Here is an 18,788-nt window from a genome sequence, read left to right as displayed (position 1 = left end):
AGGTATTGCCATCATCTCCAGTTTGCACACATGCATGCTGAGAGACAAAGATGTTAGGAAGTTTGCCCAAGGTCACACAGGGCAGGAGGTAGAGCAGGGATGGGAACCCAGGCAGACTGATGACACCATTAGTCACAATGCTAATGCCGTCAGTAACACTACGCTTTGCAACATTCTAGAAGTCTCAATCTTTACAGTGTTTTAGAATAAACCATTAAAGCTTAATTGTAGTTTTTCACAGTCCTGAGTTATTTCATTCCTGAGAATATCTTTTTCTCTCACATCTAACTGAAATTATTTCTGCTGGACCTCTGGAGAAAAAGAGTAGAAATAAACCCAACTAGAGCTAGCAAGGAGCTGGCCACTTGAGTTTTGAATGTGTTGCCTGTTCTCATTATTCATGATAGTTGTGTTCTATAAAGTTACTCTGATCACTGAACTAGCAAACACCGAACCATTACTCCTACGTGGAAAGACAGAGTTAGGTTCCTATAAGCCTCTGGTCACAGCATTTTCATCAATTAATCAACACAAAACCTTGTTTTATATGTGTTTCTGTTTGAAGATATTTTATTTAATATTGTTATTGATTCCTAAGCATTGAACTCATGCCAATAGCACTATAAGTCATGCCTGAACAATGCTTATCTAATACACACATTTTCTCCATAAAACACATTGCAGCCTTCTTACACTTGGGCACTCTAGACAGCACTTCAACACTATACTTGGGGGCCATGTTAAACAGCAAAATCACCAACAAATGACCTCCACAAAAATGCAAAAAATGTGGCATTAAATAGACTGTGTGTCTGAATGACTACAAAAGCACAGCAAGTATTGATTTGGGGTTACAGATAAATTTTAGTGGGAGGCAAATGAGCAAATATGGAAAACCCAAATAATGAGTATCAACTATACATGTCACTCACTCATAAAGGTATCAAGCTCGTGATGCAGAAGGAGCATAGAGATTTCACTTCTGGCAGGAAAATCTGAGTGCAAGTCCCCAGTCAGACACCCACTGGTTGGGTGACTATGGGTAACTTACTTTACCTCCCTCTGGCCTTCTTTTTTTCACCTATAAACTAGTAATGCCCCAAACCTTCTCTTCCTTGGGTCAAATAAGAGCAATTTCAGTAACTTTCGATCTTGAGTTTTATTTTCCATTTCTCATCATTTTTCACTACATAGTCTTTCCAGAGCTAAGTTCCCATATTTGTCATACGCTATGGAGTCAGGCTAAAAAGAGCAACCTGGTCCTGATCTAACTGTAGCAAATGAAGTGGGATCTGTAGGCGCAGGCTCTTCTCAAAAGCTTTCATTTAAACTTCAATGAGAGAAAAAAAGACGCAGAATAGTGTATATCATCAGTATGCTACTTCTTAAGAAATGGGGGACAATAAGAACTCATTTGTATTATATTTGCCTGAATTTGCATAAAGAAATTCTAGAAGCAGAAACAAGACATCTAATACATTAATAGGAGGTGAAAGGTAACAGGGTCGATGGGGAGAGGGAGGCAAGCAGGTGTCTCCAAATACAAGTATAGGGACTTCCCCGGTGGTCCAGTGGTAAAGAATCCACCTTCCAATGCAGGGGACACGGGTTCGACCCCTGGTCAGGGAACTAAGATCCCACATGCCATGGGGCAACTGAGCCCGGGCACCTCAACTAGAGAGCCTGTGTGCCGCAAACTACAGAGCCCATGCCCCCTGGAGCCTGTGCGCCATAACTAGAGAGAAGCCCGAGCACCACAATGAAGAGCCCGCACGCTGCAACAAAAGATCCCGCACGCCTCAATGAAGATCCCGTGTGCCCCAGCTAAGACCCGACACAGCCATAAATAAATAAATAAATAAATAATAATCTTTAAAAAAAACAAATACAGGTATATATCATTTGATATGGTTGTACTTTTAAGCCATGTAAATATATAACTTATTAAAACCACAATGAAATATCCAATGAACCAAGGGTCAGAAGTCCTAGGTTCTAGCCTTAGCTCTGATTCTAATTAGCTGTGAGGCCTGGGTACTGTCTGTAAGTCCCAGAATGGGATAGATGGCCTCTGAGCTCCCTCTCTATCCCAAAATTCCATGGAAATAGTTTGTTAGTCACAAGACAAAATAAAAGAGTAAACCGAGCTCAGCTGTACCACAGTGGTTACTATGAGAAATAAATTAACAGCAGGTGAGCTATCTCTTAGCCAAGCTAACATGATTGACAGGTTTTACACTTTCTGTCTCATTTCAAATAAGTTACCTGAATTTTTATAAATAAGACAGTAATCATGAGAAATTTTAACAAAACCAAATGTTATGTAAGGACATGATGAAAAAGGGGTGCTTAGTAAACCTGAAGCATAAATAAGATGACTTTCCCTTAAGCTAGATTAACTGAAGGCATCCAAATCTCCCAGATTTATAAATAACTCAGAGGCAAGGAAATCAAAGAATTATGCACTCAAACTAGAAGTACGTTTAGTATTTTGAACCGAGACATAACCCCAGGCTCCATTATTCTTCAAAAGAAAATCTTTGTATTGTCGTTAAATGACCAATTATGTTGCAGAAATGTTAGTTTATTAAGCTCCACTCCATACATCCCAATTGCCCATCTAATGAAGTTACTTGCAAATATAAACTAATTAACAGCAAATGACTAGTGTGCGATTTCTACAAATAGAAACGAGACAGAATTACATTTGAACTAAAACATCTGTTAATAAAGTACAGCTTGGGGACTATAGTTAACAATACTTTATTGTATTTTTGATAGTTGCTAAGAGTGTAGCTCTTACACATTTTCATCACAAGAAAAAAATTTTATTACTGTGCATGGTGATGGATCTTAACTAGACTTACTGTGATGATCATTTCGCAATAGTATATACGAATATCAAATCATTACATTTTGTATCTGAAACTAATGTTATATGTCAATTGTATCTAAATTAAAATAGAAATCTACTAAAGACCATTAATCTTATGAGATTAATCTGATGAGGGAGCATAAGGAAAGACAAGTAATTAAGAGTTAGAGGAAAAACACTGCCCCAGTTCCCCAGATCTGGTCCTGCTTTGAGGGGTACCCTGTTCTCAGGCACCTGTACCATGTGAGTTTACCCCACTAGATCACCAGGACGGGGGTCTTGCCTGTCATCTTCACTGTTGTACTTCCAGTGCCTAGCACACTGCCTGGTACACAGTAGGTCTCCTACAAATTACACTGAAAAACTCACCCTAAAATATTTTATTAAAGAACAAAGATGTAACGCTCAATAAAAAATCTCATATTCAGAATAATGACTGTTTCCCCAAGAAAATAAATTCCACAACTCATGTGGAACCACTCATTTAAAGTGCCTAAATAGAAGAAGCTAGATTGAGGACACCCTGGCTTATTTTGGGGAGTATAGGAAGAGAAAAAATGGATATAATTGTAGTTTAAAAATCATACTTATATATGCAGAGGACATCTCTGGAAGCTACATCACAAACCAGATGTACTGGGGGACTTTTCACTGCATACGCTTTGGCAGAATTTGAATTCTTCACCAGGTTATGTATTATTTGGGACAGTGGTGGGTGGGGTGTCTCACCCACTGTCCCTTGGATTAAAGCGGAGCGGCCTCCTCCACAGGAATCAACAGCGAGCCAGCCCTTGACAAGGACATACAGACCTCACAAGGGAAAAACAGGTATTTCAAATGGACCAAAGAGTCTCTAGATAAGTCAAGCGCTCCCTATGTCAAGCTCTGCCTACCACTCAATTCTAGGCTTGTTAAGAGAAACACAGCCACTAAGATTATCAAAATGCCATTCCCCATTTCCTCCAATATGGTGTTAAATGGTTCCCAGAGGAAGGAGAAGACAGCCCTGCCCATCTGTTTTTCATAGTTTGGATGTTCACCTTCAGAAAACTGTTTTCATACATTATCCTCCTATTAGAGGGTTCTTCACATCTTTAGTTCCTCCAGTCAATCTTTCCAGCATTTAAAAAAAAAAAAAAGACTGGCAACGTGTACAGTTGCATTTTTTCATACCATCCCCAAAAGGCTTTAACCATATCTAGGCTCTGATGGAAGTCAGATTTCTAAGCCTAAGGTGGCATTTGCAAAGTCCACTCTCTGTGAGACCAACTTGCCTGAGTTCATATGCTGTAGAGAGAATATACTGTGTAGAAAAAGCACTGGTCGGAATAAGTAATTCTTCAGTGTGAGCTGGTGATAACAAACTCACAGTCGGCAAGGACCTCAGGGCCCTGGTTTTAGATTCTTTAGTTATCTTTCTGATCACCATTAGCTCGGTGCTCACTTAGCAACTGATATGCAGAGGGGTGAAGTGATCTTCCTAAGGATGAGATTAGGAGGATTCCTTGCTCTGGTCTCGAGAAAGAGAAATGTGATCAATAAAAACTAGTGTTCAAAGTTGGCGATAAGTTCATGCCAAGAAATTCTGCAATAAAACAGTCAAAGGCAAGCCAAAGTTTCTCCAATTTGAACATCTAAGTTTCCAAGTACAGGGTCTTCAGAGAGTCCAGAAGAATACATTTTATTCAACAGTATGCAGGGGAGGAGTGTTTGGAGTCTAAAGAATTATATTTTCCCTCCTCCCTAAACTGGAAAGGAAGCAAAAAGCAGAAAATCACTTAGTATACCTCTCAGAAATATTAATAAAATGATACTCGCATTTTTAAATTTATTAATAAATTGGTAAAATTCTGATATTCTAAATTAATAAAATTACATTCTGATCACAAAAGTTATTTTATGGGAGTAAACTGGATATTGGCCAGGAAGACTAAAAAAGATAAAGGGATAAGCAAAGGTTCAAAACAGAAGGCATTTCAATACAAGTGACCCCCAGGGACAGCATAAACACAAACAAGGTAAACCAAACACAGCCCATATTTAGTGTGTTTTAAAACCCACAAAACATGAATTCTCAAATGACTCTATCAGATGCTCCAAAAATTAAAGATAAGATAGCTAAATCATATAGATTTTATTTATTTATTTATTTATTTATTTATTTATTTTTTGCGGTACGCGGGCCTCTCACTGTCGTGGCCTCTCCCGTTGTGGAGCACAGGCTCCAGGCGTGCAGGCTCAGCGGCTATGGCTCACGGGCCTAGTTGCTCCGCGGCATGTGGGATCCTCCCGGACCGGGGCACGAACCCGTGTCCCCTGCATCGGCAGGCGGACTCTCAACCACTGCGCCACCAAGGAAGCCCAATCATATAGATTTTTAAAAAAATTTTATTGGGGTATAGTTGATTTACAATGTTATGTTAGTTTCAGGTGTACAGCAAAGTCAATCTGTTATACAAATACATATATCCACTCTCTTAAATTCTTTTCCCATTATAGGCCATTACAGAGTATTGTAATGTGTATTTCCTGTGTTTTACAGTAGGTCCTCATTAGTTATCTATTTTATATTTAGAAGTGTGCATGTGTCTATCCCAATCTCCCAATTTATCCCTCCCCTCACTTATCCCCCAGTAAACATAGTTTATTTTCTACATCTGTAGCTCTATTTTGGTATATAGGCGTTTAAAAAACTTTCCTCCTGAATATTTTTAACTTAATGTTACTTAGTGAAATCCAAGAGAATGATTTCACGGTTTAATCATTTCTGATCTCTTTTCAACAGGACAGACTCAAGTAAAATTTCAACTTGTTGAGAACGGCTATCAAAGATGTCCTGGAGGGCTTCCCTGGTGGCGCTGTGGTTGAGAGTCCGCCTGCCGATGCAGGGGACACGGGTTTGTGCCCCGGTCTGGGAAGATCCCACATGCCGCGGAGCGGCTGGGCCCGTGAGCCACGGCCGCTGAGCCTGCACGTCCGGAGCCTGTGCTCCACAATGGAAGAGACCACAACAGTGAGAGGCCCGCGTACCGCAAAAAAAAAAAAAAAAAAAAAAAAAAGATGTCCTGGAAAACATCTTATTCCTGGTAGATTTTTCAAAGATATCTACGTATATACACAAATGCGTATCTTAAGTATGTATATAACTAAGCATCGGACATCAAATATACACACGATGGAAGAGAAATAGGAGTTACAACAGGCGGGACAACTTCAGCAGATAAACACAAACACTACTATTGTGCCCTGTTCTGGCTGCTCATATCACTTCTCTGCTAGAAAAGAAATTCCAATGAACTCCCGATACAGAGACAGTTTTCTTGCTACAAAGGGACTTTTGTTTGAATCCCCCCACAAGTGACAAGGTCAATCTTAGCCAATCTTGACATTTCTATGGAACCTTTCCACCAAACTTTTTTCCAAGTTCAAATCATTTCCCGAAACCTGTTTGAAATCCAAAGAAAACACTGTATAGATAAAGTATGGGGTAAATTCTTTAACAAATACCACTCATGACACACATTTTCCTCAAGATATTTTTCTATAAATATACTTGTAAAATCTAAAATCACAAGGCTTGTATGATTTACTCCACATTCTTAAAAACTCAGACTCAGAGTATGGTAATAATATACTGAATTAATATTTAAAACTGTATTCACCTGTCTTCTTAGCATATGGAAAGTGATTTCAGAATTTTTTAATAAAATCATATTTTCACAGCTTTTAACACAAAGTTGACATTTTCAAAAATAAAACATTTTGCAGTGAGGTTTCTCAGTATTTACATTACCAACTAAGGGATAAAGAATTCTTTCATGTAAGTCCTAAGAAAGACTTGCAAACTCACTTTCTACGAAAGTTTATTTTGGAAACATTAGATTTTTCAAAGACCCAGAAGATTATAATCTGAATTCAGTCAGCACTTCCCAAACATGCATTTTCTTTTCTTCCTCAAATCACTGTAAAAGTAGCTTAAGGAGTTTACTATAAGCAACGTGGATGTCTTTTTAATTTTACTATAGCGTTGAACGTTAGGGCATCTGATGAGATAGGAACTACATAGGCACTTTCATAATCAATTGGTTTATTTCTAGAGAATATTGCAATACTTCAACCATGGAGACACATTCAGAGACTGCTTATAGATAAAGAAACTGGAAAATATCCTTCACTTAGGGAGCCATGTCCACAGGGAAATGACGAGACAATGATGTCTATGACATGCCACGGAGCTGTGTCAGAAAACTAGCTGCTCTTTGCTTTTAAGGTCTCCACATTCTAACGGGTCAAAGACTTTCAAATATGAGATAAGAGTCTAATCACTCTCCATGACTAGCTTCATGGGTGATGTACATCAAAAAGAGCAAATCCTAATTCTTTTCCAGATGAGTAATCCCTAACAGAAGCCTAAACTGAAATTTAGTTCTTTAGACTGAAATCGTAACTGTACTTAAAATATGTGTATTTTTGCAAACATGGTCTAGGGGAATGCATTCTAAAGAATCAAAAAACTCACTAGTTTCAATTCCATTTAAGCAAATGATCTTAAACAAATTCATATAATTAATTGGGGTCTCAGTCTCCTCACCTGCAAAAGGGAAATGACAGTACATTGCAGGATGCTCTAAAGGATTAAATCAGATGAAATATGAAAAGTGTTGGAAAAACATAAAATTGATGTCCAGAGGCTAAAGATTAATGCATAGCAATTAGAGACAACATCCCACAATAAACAAGCAATCAGAAAGCTTGAAAGAGCTTGCTTTTGAAACTTAATTCATCAACCATCTTCCTTGTTCTTAAATCAAGTGCTAGATTTAACTTGGCTAAATCACGAAGTTTACATTAAAGTCTTTCCCATCAGCCAGAAAAACTGTGTGGTCCTGCGCTTGTTTAACTTACAACTGGCAGAGTCAAAAATCCATGTAATGGTTCAAAATCCACAGCTGCAAATGCAGTGCAGATGAAATACGGCAACTAAACCCCGGCCCTTGTTTCTTTTTCCACAAAGTTCTACTCTAGTTTAAGATTGATAACAGTTAATGACTAAGCTTGGTAACACTTTCGTCTGTCCCAACCAGGATCATTATCCAAGCTTAAATCTCCATGTGACAACTCAAAATCCACAGACTCTTGGAGCCTGCAAAAGCAATGCAAAAAGGCAAAAAAAGCATGTAATGGCCCAAATGTCTGCAAAAAAATAACCAGGAGAATGGCCCAGTTGGCAGCTGGAGCACGTCAGGGCCTGTTTTGAAGTCCTGGGTCAAGGAATCTACCACTCACAAGCAAACACCAGGCTGGGAGGAAGCAAACAACACAGGTTTTAGTCCTAAACTAAGTCATGACTAATACTCTTTATGATTAGGGAAGAACCCGTTTATTTTTTACTTCATTCAAAGTCAAAATAAAGACGATTGCTACAGTGTCATAAAACTTGCCACGGTCATCTTCAAATACAAACTCAGGCAAACCATCGCGCGAGGGTCTTTATAAAACAAGACCTGTTCTCTAACCCAGTCCTAGACCAATGCCAGCCGAGGCTCATCGAGAGGACATACACACCAAAGTCAATAAATACAAAATCCAGCGATATTTCAGAATACCAGATTTAGATGATCAAAATGACAGTAACAATATCAACAAAATCACTGCAATTTGAGAGCTTACCAAGTGCTGTGCTAAGCCCTCTACCTGTATTATCTCATTTAATTCTATACCAAGCCTAGGGGGTTAGATATACTATCATCCCCATTAGACAGAGGCAGACACTTAAGATTTAGGGTTAATAAGTACTTGCCTAACATGTTATTGAAATGGATATATTTATTAAAGTTTGAGGTTTTATATATTTGTGCTGTACTCCTACAAAACTTAATATTAATAACATTCGAATATAAATACCATTGTTGAAAATTATAAAATGTTACTTAACTTGAACGAATGCCAGTCACCATTTGACAAAAATAGGGTGAAGGTTACACATACACCTGGTGACCAACGTTCCAAGAGGAGACTGGGGCAGAAGCCTTCAGGTGTCAACTGTCACTATATCCTTGTTTGCTGTACGTTGGTCCCTTCCTCACTTGGGGCTGGATCTCCTGGTCCAGACAGAGTTCATCTATTTTGCCCCGCTGCTGGGGTGAAGCAGGGTATCCTCCAGCTGTGTGGTGCTGAAGAGAGGGTCTGGGCTCTGCCTATTTCTCAAACCGGCTTTCAAAAAACTTATGTTTTTAGGGCTTCCCTAGTGGCGCAGTGGTTGAGAGTCCGCCTGCCGATGCAGGGGACACGGGTTCGTGCCCCGGTCTGGGAAGATCCCACATGCCGCGGAGCAGCTAGGCCCGTGAGCCATGGCCGCTGAGCCTGCGCGTCCGGAGCCTGTGCTCCACAACGGAAGAGGCCACAACAGTGAGAGGTCCAAAAAAAAAACTTATGTTTTTAGTCACACCTTTACCCCAACTTCATCAATTCCTGCACCTTCCAGAGGTTCTGGGGTTTAAATCTGGTTCCTTCTTGGCTTTCCTCACTATCAACTATTTAGAGTTAAACTTTCTCAGACTTCCTGAAATATTTAGAGAGTACTCATGTTTCTCAGGTTTCAAAATATTGTTCCTGATGTCTCTTTTCTTGTTTTTGTTTAATTTTTTTTCTTTTTTTTCAGTACGCAGGCCTCTCACTGTTGTGGCCTCTCCCGTTGCGGAGCACAGGCTCCGGACACGCAGGCTCAGCGGCCATGGCTCACGGGCCCAGCCGCTCCGCAGCATGTGGGATCCTCCCGGACCGGGGCACAAACCCGTGTCCCCTGCATCGGCAGGCGGACTCTCAACCACTGCACCACCAGGGAAGCCCTGTTTAATTTTTTAAAGCTTTTTGTGCCTTTGTGCATTGACTATCCCATCATTTTTAATGGGATTTCAGAAGGGAATGAATATTAGGGCATGTGTCTACCCAGTCATCTGTCTCACACTAACTTTTACAAAGATTTCAGATGTCCCCCCTGCTTTCCTTCAGTCTTAACTAAAAGGACTGCATCTGTTATTAAAACATTTGTTGTCTTTTCTTTATGTCTCTACTTGAAATGATACTTAAATAACTTATTTCTTTATTACTTCAGACACCAGTTATTGGTAAAAGCTGAACAAGGTAGACTAAAATACCCACATTATTGTAGAGTTCTTGAGGTGAATTTCAAATGAACTTCTTTGTTTACTCATCTCAGGATAGAGAAAAAGTCAAAGAATGTCATAAAAGTAGCTTCTGAATGTCACTGTCTTTCAAACGTCAGCTAAAGAAGTTTGGTTTTAGAAAGAATAAAGTTTCTCTGTTACATTAAGTGAAATAGGGCAATTGCTTTAGTTACCAAATAAACTTTGTAAAGTTGGTACCAAATAAACTTGGTAAACTTACACTGGATATTGTGAAAGCAAAGAACATCTGCTAATGAGAAACCATGGCAACAGCCATTACTTCAGGGAAAAAAATTAAACAGGTTCTACAACATAAGGAATTCCATACTCTCTGGCCTAGTTAAATTTAATATGTTTTTCTTTTAAAATTTAGCTTTACAAACTAGTCAGGAAAGATGAAATGCTAATATTAATATTACAAAACTTCTGAAAGTTTGCTGTCAATGCATTAAAGTTGAGAATTTTAATTACCAAATAGAGAAAACACTTTATAATGCAGATACGTTGTGCCCTTATTTGAGTAAAATGTCATTTTTTATAATATGAAGTCATTTTATAAAATAATATTAAAACATGCATTAACAGTATCCATGATATTTCATGGATTCCATGATATTTCCATGATATTTCAATTTTAATATAATATGATTAAATTAGGGAAAAGAATCTTCTGGAGAAGCAAGTTCTGGGTAAGTCTCATTTTGTCTGTTTACTATTACTGTAATTTACTCTTCCACACAAAGCAGAAACTGGAGAATTTGGCATTAGCCGCTCATAATATGTTGGGAACAAATTCAGTTCCTCAGGACACAAAAGCACATTGATGGATATTTTTATTTTGCTCTGTAGAAACTGAAGACAGCATAGTTTTAGCTTTAAATTACTTCCCAAAGAAATACCAATATTTTAACTTTGTAATGGAAACAAGAAAAACAAGCATCTTGCAAAGTTCTTTAGCAGCGTATTTTTAGAGGTTAAAAATAACGGTATATTCCATTATTGAAAAAATGCAAATGAAGTATTGTTAGCATAATCTAGATATTTAGAACGAAAACTCAGAATTAAGATTAAAAACACATCATTTTATAAAACATCAAAACAGAGGTTCATCTAGTTTTCATTTTGCAGAAAACATTTTAATACAAAAGACCTTACTTAGACCTTAATGTTTCTAAACACAGCAGTGGGATTAATATTCAGTTTTATACAAAAGGCAATCTCCTTTCCATAGTATCAGTCTTTTACCATCAATAGATCTTAGATTTAAAAACAAGTGGAATTAGTGAATAAGATCATATTCTGTTCCTAATTCATGTAAATTAATCATACATGCTATTAATATGGCAACTATCTATAAATTATTCTAAATGAACACAGATACGTAAAAGCAGAACAAAAAAAATAATCAAAGGATATATGCAAATAGGCAAAGCATATACAGTATGCGGTGTTTAGTTATGAATTAAGCCTATTCATTTCTAAACAAAAGATATCTAATACTTCCTTTTTTTCATGGGATGATTAGGTTTTTAGGACATCTTTGGGCCTTAAAAGACAGAGAGACCATGAATCTCTGGGAGATTTCATGCATTTGAGTCAGAGGGAAGTTAAAACAGTCAGAGGTAGAAGGAAGTAGGTCCAGAGCTGGGAGGTCAAAAGCCCTGCCCTGGCACTGACCAAAGGCATACTGGGACTGCCTGAACTTAGGAGGATTTAGTTCTAATCATCCCAAGAAAAAGAAAAGGGCCGCACTCTTTGTAGGAGGGGTCAAATACAGAACCAGTAGGGTTTCAGCTGCCTCACCGAATATGCCTTTAAAGAAGATTACAAAGCAAACAGCTGCCTTGCCCATGGCACTGACACATGGGGTGACAGGAAGGCATTAAAGACAGGGGCAAACCCTCCGCAGCCAAGGGGCCTGAGAAAGGTCCTGGCAGTAATTCTTACCCTATTTGCTTCAATTTTGTCCCCCCTCCTCCCTCGACGTAGGCTCCTTAAATGTTTCTGTGCCAAAATTCTGACCTTGGTTTTCTTTTTCTTTCTGCTCGATCCGTGCATCTCAAGGAGGACACAACGGGCATTTGGGTGGGACAATTCATGCTTGTCTGGGGCAGTTCTACCACTTGTAGGACGTCTGGCACCTCTGGCCCCCGCTTACTAATGCCAATAGAATCCCCAGGTCACTGGGGCAACCGAAAACACATTCCAAATGCCCCCAGGAGGCAAACACAACCACCACCAGTACCACCACCACCACTTAAAAACCATCACTGGGCTTCCCTGGTGGCGCACTGGTTGCGAGTCCGCCTGCCGATGCAAGGGACGTGGGTTCGTGCCCCGGTCCGGGAAGATCCCACATGCCGTGGAGCGGCTGGGCCCATGAGCCACGGCCGCTGAGCCTGCGTGTCTGGAGCCTGTGCTCCGCAACTGGAGAGGCCACAACAGTGAGAGGCCCGCGTAAAGCAAAAAAAAAAAAAAAAAAAAAAGCATCACTACAAGCTCTAGTATCTCATTTAAACCCACTGTGCCAAGAACGTACATGACTCAAATCTACATTCAAGTCAAGATTTTTCTGGAATTCTAATCTTTTTCTCCTTTCAACTAGACACCTTCCCCTCATGCTCCACAGTCATTTCAAACTTGCCCCAAATTGAATTCCTTATCTCCCTCATTAAGCTCCAACCTGTTTCTCTTACACCCGGGCTAATACAACCACCATCCACAGTCAACCAGGCAGAAGCTGGGAGGTAAACAAAACTCCTCCCTCTCTCTTGCCAAGTCCTCAGGATTGCAGGTTCTAAATATCCTTCAAGTCCTTCCTCTTAGGACTCCTATAGGATCCCCATCATCTCTGGCTGTGTTACTGCAATGGCCCCAAACCTTTCACCATCTTCACCTCCTCTCTTATGCAAACACCATTCTACTGTCATCTCCCAGACCACCATGTCAGTCCCCTACTTAATTGCCCATTGTGTCCACCCAGCCTTCAGTAAACAGTAAAAACTCCTCAGCAGGCACACAAAGGCCATTACCATCTTCTCTCATCCTCACCTGTGATTCTCACCAAGGGCCCTAGGCCCATAACCTCCAGCATGACCCAAACCTGCCCATTTTGGGTAAGTGCCCTGCCCTGGGATGCCTCTGCACACACACTGGGGATGTTCCATTGGCCGCCACTGGCCCCTGAGGACCAAGAGCCACAGGGCAGATGCCACCAGCTGAAATGCTCTAGAATCCAGGCACCTGGCAGAATAGGAGGCTCCACAAGTGTTGACTGAAATGAACAATTCTTTATAAAGCAGGAAAGAATTCAGTAGGAACATCCACTGATAAACGCACACACCCAGAATCAGAATGATCTTGTCCCTGCCTGTTTGTTTTCACATAGCACCCTCTTACACATAAGGGCTTCTTGGTGACATTTACTGGAAAACAGTGAAGAACCTGAGCCACTGTAAAGAGGACCAGACATCACATTGCTAAGTCAAATGTTGAGCATGTTGTGACCTCTGCCTCCACGGAATATCCCGTCACCTATAGCTACAATTTTTCATCAGGTAAAAGTAAAGCAATGAAAATAGTCTTGATTATGCCACACTTAACAATGCCCCACTTAATCAGTACTTAATTCAGACACTGATCATTTGTTTATTCAAGAAAAAAATGAAAATTTTATGATTTCTTAAGACTGGAAACTCTTTCATGGGTAGCACATGAAGGCATTACCACTTGAGAGTCAGTCACTCTTGGAGCCCAAATGCTGGAAATTCAACAAGCAGACTTCACATAATGAAATAGGTTTTGTAAATCTTCTGAGAACTTTGAATTTTAAAAAGGCTGTATCTGAAATGAGTATTTCAAACTTAAATAAACTTTTGTAATGTAAGTTATTATGATACAGACACAGGATTACTATGCAGAAGCTGATCATTCTCAGTTGAAATATAACAGAAATCAAATATTACATAGGCATCTCTCCAAATTAAAACACTACATTTCAAATAAAAACAAAACAAAAAAATGTAAGGGATAAAGATATTTCTTTCTTTATCATTTAATGCAGGCTGAGAAGTTTCTGAGTTTTGTTTTAAAAATGAAAAATAGACAAAGATGTCCAGAATAGCCTCTTATTTTAAGTTACTACAGAAATGAAAACATTTAAATAAAATCATAAGAGATTTAAATTTTGTAAATGAGTGAAATTAAAATAATAAAATTTTCATCTATAATTTAAATAAAATGACTTATTTCAGGGTTAACCAATTATGGTTTTTATCCCCATTTTATGTATAAGAAGTGAGTTGGAGAGGTTTAGCAACCTTCTCAAGGTTAACCAACTACCAAAAAAAGATGTAATTGCTGGGGCCCAGGCTCCTTCTGAAGCATGCCTGGTACATGAGCAGTGCTATCGAGGCCCAAAGACTCTTAGGACCCAAAACATACTCTGTTCAAGAACTGCTGCTACTCCACAATCAGAACTGACTAACAGCTTTCTCTAGAGTCATTTATACGCCATGAGAAGTGGACTGATGGCCACACGATTCAAAGAACAATTCCAGAGAGGAGTGAAAAACATGCCACCATGGTTTCCAGGAAACATATTCTAATTAAAATCATGACTTACATTTTATGGTTATCAAAACAGAAATAATTCTTTATAGCGATATATCGAACATGGAGATTTATTTTCGTAGTTAAACCAAAGTACAAGTTAAAATGAAAGAGACTCATTTTGAAATCTGAATACCGGTTGAACAGGGACACACCATCTAAGGCTCTTGCTCTGCGCCCTTCACTAACGGGGAGAAAGGAGATTTTTCATTTCTCTTACCAAAATGGGCAAGACTGGTACCCAAAAAAAAACCCCAATAGGCTGAAACAAGCAATGACCCAGCTTCTGCAAAAGGACTTCCAAGCTGCAGTGTGTGTCACCACCTGCACACCACAGGCCCCTGTTCTCTAAGGCCCAGCGGGTCCTCTGGACACATATTTTTAAGTATGCATGCCAGTAATAAGATTGCCAAGCTCTTTTCTTGTGGCAGAATCTGGCTTCTGAAGTTGTGTCACTACCATAAAATATTGGGAGAGCTCGCTGATCTGACCACGAATTGCATCTCTGCAGTGGCCCCAACTCACACGCTAACCTGTTCAGCACAGATGTTCAATCTTGCGGTTCAAAAGGAAGATCTGCCTGCACACAGCGATGGAGCCAGGGATACAAATGTGTTACCGTCACTGCCTACTGGGATTTTCCCTAAAGTGACAAATGGACAACGTCCAGATTCAAAAGGAGTACTCACCCCAGGGACAGATCCTGTTTTTGTGGGCCTTGAAGCCTGTACAACTTGGAGGCCCTCTAAGAAAAAAATTAGGCACAAAAGCAAATATTTAAAAGGTGCCCTTGCAAATGAGGAGCCTTGAAGCTTAAGCTATGAGTTGTACAGTAAACCTACCTTTGACCCAACCATACAAAACTGCCAATATTCAATCCATTTTGATTTACCAAAATAGCAACTTCGGGTGGCTCAACACTGCTGGCACATGGCTCCAGTACAGGCTGTGTAGTTCCCTCGGAAGGATAGAAGAGCTCACCACTGTTGTACAAACTGAGCTTCTTGCACTCATTAAGAATAATAATGGAAACTCTTCTAATAGTGCTTATGGGAAGTGAAATAGGGAAAATCTGTAAAAATCGTTATGGTCACTATGACTGCATTTTAAAAATAATATATACATATCTTAACAAGGACAAGACTATGAAAATGTAAACAGAAATAATTTCTGTATTTGAATGGTTTGATAGTGAGTTACCTTGTTTCCTTCCAACTAACGCTGTTATATTATTGGCATAATTAAAAAGGAAAAATTAAAGGGAAAAACGAGAAATAGGGAGAAAGAGAAGGAATATAGAGACCTTAGATATAACTGTCTTCTGTGACAATTAATTACACACTTAGCATCTGTCTATATATCAACACCTTGAAACACATCTTAAAATTTATTTCAAGGAATAAAGATAAAAGCCAATTGAACAAATGAGAGACTTCACACCTCTAAATGTCTTCCTTTTGAGATAACACAGCTGTTTGTTAATAAGTAATGTCTTGGCATGACCAAAGGCAAACGAAAGTGAACTTACTTTTTGCTTGCCTCGCAGACATCTGTAATATTGGAGAAAAGATGGTGACTCTCTGTTTTGGTCATCGTGTCACTCAGTGCTTTAGAATTTTTAAACATTCGTATCAAGATCTCCAAGCTGAGTAAATACGAATGTTCAGAGGATATAACTTCAAAGATAGCCTGATAGAAGGAAGAAGAAATGTGTTATTCATTCCTTCAATTAAAGAATTAAACCTAGCTCTCATAATTCTGCTATAAGAATAACATAATATCTTAAAAAGTACAAAAAGATAAGTATTAAAAACTACATTACCAAACTACTGTCTTTATATAAGGCACATACACCCAAATTTTGAGAAATAGAGTCACTGCCTAGAGTGTAAATAGGAAAAAATGAAAGTATTTGGATGACTTGAGACTGCATCCTGAGGTCACACTTTGCCAGGGGGCAGAATCTCTGGGAGGAAGCTAGGGCATGTCGTAAAATCTCAGTGTGACATTAATTAACCTTTGGGGTCATCTCCTCCAGCCCTGATTTCAAAGCATGCTGCTCTGGGACAGTGAAGATTTATGGACCTCACTTGGGATTCAGAGAAAATTTCTCACAAATACATTTCTTCCCTCCCTTGTGGGTCCTCCTTTCTCTCCCTATGTTTTAATCCAACTAATCTGTGGTTAATAAGAGCAAATATTCTGGGTGCGTTAAAGAGCATGACTGGACCTACCCTCAAAAGGTTCTTATCAGCCACAGGAATTCTTTTATACAAACTCATACAATTGAAAGTAATTCTGTCCAACAAGCCACCCTCTCTGCTCTCATCAATGTCTCAAGAAGGAGCGAAGGACCCTCGGCAGAAACTCTTGGTGTCAGGCACACAGTGTGGTTTACCTGATAAGCGTTCATTAATTATCAAAAGCCAACCCACATATGTGGAGAGACACCAGCGCCCTGTGGAAGGAATTCATCTAGCACCTTAACAAAATCAGATTCTCCAAGAATGGCCAGGCAGGGAGAATTCCTCCTCAGGGAGGGGTAGTGAACATCCTTGCAGGCTTGAGGTTCCCATCCTTCCTGGGGACCTTCCCTAGTAACACTGCCATCAACCCCCTTGACCTCCAGGGTTCTTCCCCCAGTGCTTGGCCCAAAGGGCACAGAAGATTCTCCCCGTGAGACCCTGTGCTCCAGCTGAGGCCGGGTGGGGGCAGTCAGGCACAGGCAGGTGGAGGCCCCACTGCCGGTAGGTGAGCCATAATTCTTTAAGTCAGGTTAGTGGTGCTAGTCTCGGGGTTCACCTCCCTTTTTAGCATCCATAAGCTTTTAGAGAAGTCATACTGGTCTAACCTCAGTTGCGCTCCAGGGACTTAAGTGATATAATCATCTAATGAGTAAAGAGTAAGAACATTAAGAGTCTCATTCAACCTGGACCTCGTGTGATTCTATTCAATCAATACAATATCCCCAGGAAATGTAATGCAAACTAAAGAAAATTCACCCATCCTGACCAAAAATAATGGATTTCAGGTTGTTGATGGATATGGTGCCTTGGAATGACTAAAAAATATTTTCAAAAGCAGAGACTTTTGTAATCAAATCCAAAATGTGAAGATTCAAACAAAAAGATATGATAAACGATACAGAGTACATCACAGGAAAAGATGACTAAGTGGTAGTTTAATATAATAAGTTTAATGTAATAACTTAAAACATGCAATTGGGTCATCAACTACTTAAAAGCAAATCACATTAGACCTGTTAAAATATCTGTATAGGAACAGAAAGAAACCATAGTTAGATTTGCTGTCATTACCAGGGATTGAACCTGGGCCCTCGCCAGTGAAAGCACAGAGTCCTAACCACTGGACCGCCAGGGAATTCCCAGTCATTACTTTTTTATATCACAAATCTAAATAAATATTTTCAAAATATAAGGGAAACAGAATAGGTTTAAAATAAAAGAAATATTCAAATGGGACTAGGACCCTGGAGAAGCTCTTGAATTTGTCCACAAACAGAGAGAAATATTGTTTATGTCACTATGTTAACCGTAAAAAAAAAAGTACTGCCTGTTGTCCCTCACTAGGAGAACAGATTTTTTTAAAAAGTAGTATTTGGAGAATGGAATACTATACAGTAGTTTGAATAAATGATCTAGATTAACATGCATTAACATGGATAAATCTCAAAAACAATGTTGAATGTAAAAAGCAACCAACCAAAACATATGTTCAGAATCATATCATTTATCTACATCTTAACAGACACACACAAGTATATGTACGTAAATATACCTAATACATGATTGGATGGATACACATCAATTCATAATTATAGTTGCCTCTGGGGAGGAGAGGAAGGGAATGAGACAGAGGAGAATGTAGGACTTCTATTTTAGTGAAAGTCTTAGTTTCTTTATAAAAATAAGAAAAAAATTATAAATGTAATACATTTTTAATTCACAGAGATGTATACACCAATGTTATATACTATTTTGTTTTTTTTAAGTTAAAAAAAATGGCACTACAGGGCTTCCCTGGTGGCGCAGTGGTTGAGAGTCCGCCTGCCTATGCGGGGAACGCAGGTTTGTGCCCCGGTCCAGGAAGATCCC

General features: G+C 39.3%; 1 protein-coding gene across 1 annotated transcript in view; it reads right to left on the bottom strand.

Annotated features, from left to right (window-relative positions):
- ARHGEF26 (Rho guanine nucleotide exchange factor 26) overlaps positions 1–18,788 on the bottom strand; it is a gene marked incomplete at both ends in the record, with an annotated part of 142,146 nt that overhangs the window by 88,465 nt on the left and 34,893 nt on the right. The window contains one exon of the mRNA XM_079704918.1: positions 16,202–16,362. Within this exon, the coding sequence (XP_079561044.1) occupies positions 16,202–16,362 (161 nt within the window). The remainder of the gene's footprint in view (positions 1–16,201; positions 16,363–18,788) is intronic.

This window comes from Hyperoodon ampullatus, assembly GCF_949752795.1.
Source record: "Hyperoodon ampullatus genome assembly, chromosome: 5".
NCBI lineage: Eukaryota > Metazoa > Chordata > Mammalia > Artiodactyla > Ziphiidae > Hyperoodon > Hyperoodon ampullatus.
Note: the sequence above shows the minus strand (reverse complement) of the source record. Positions and strands in the feature narration are given on the sequence as shown.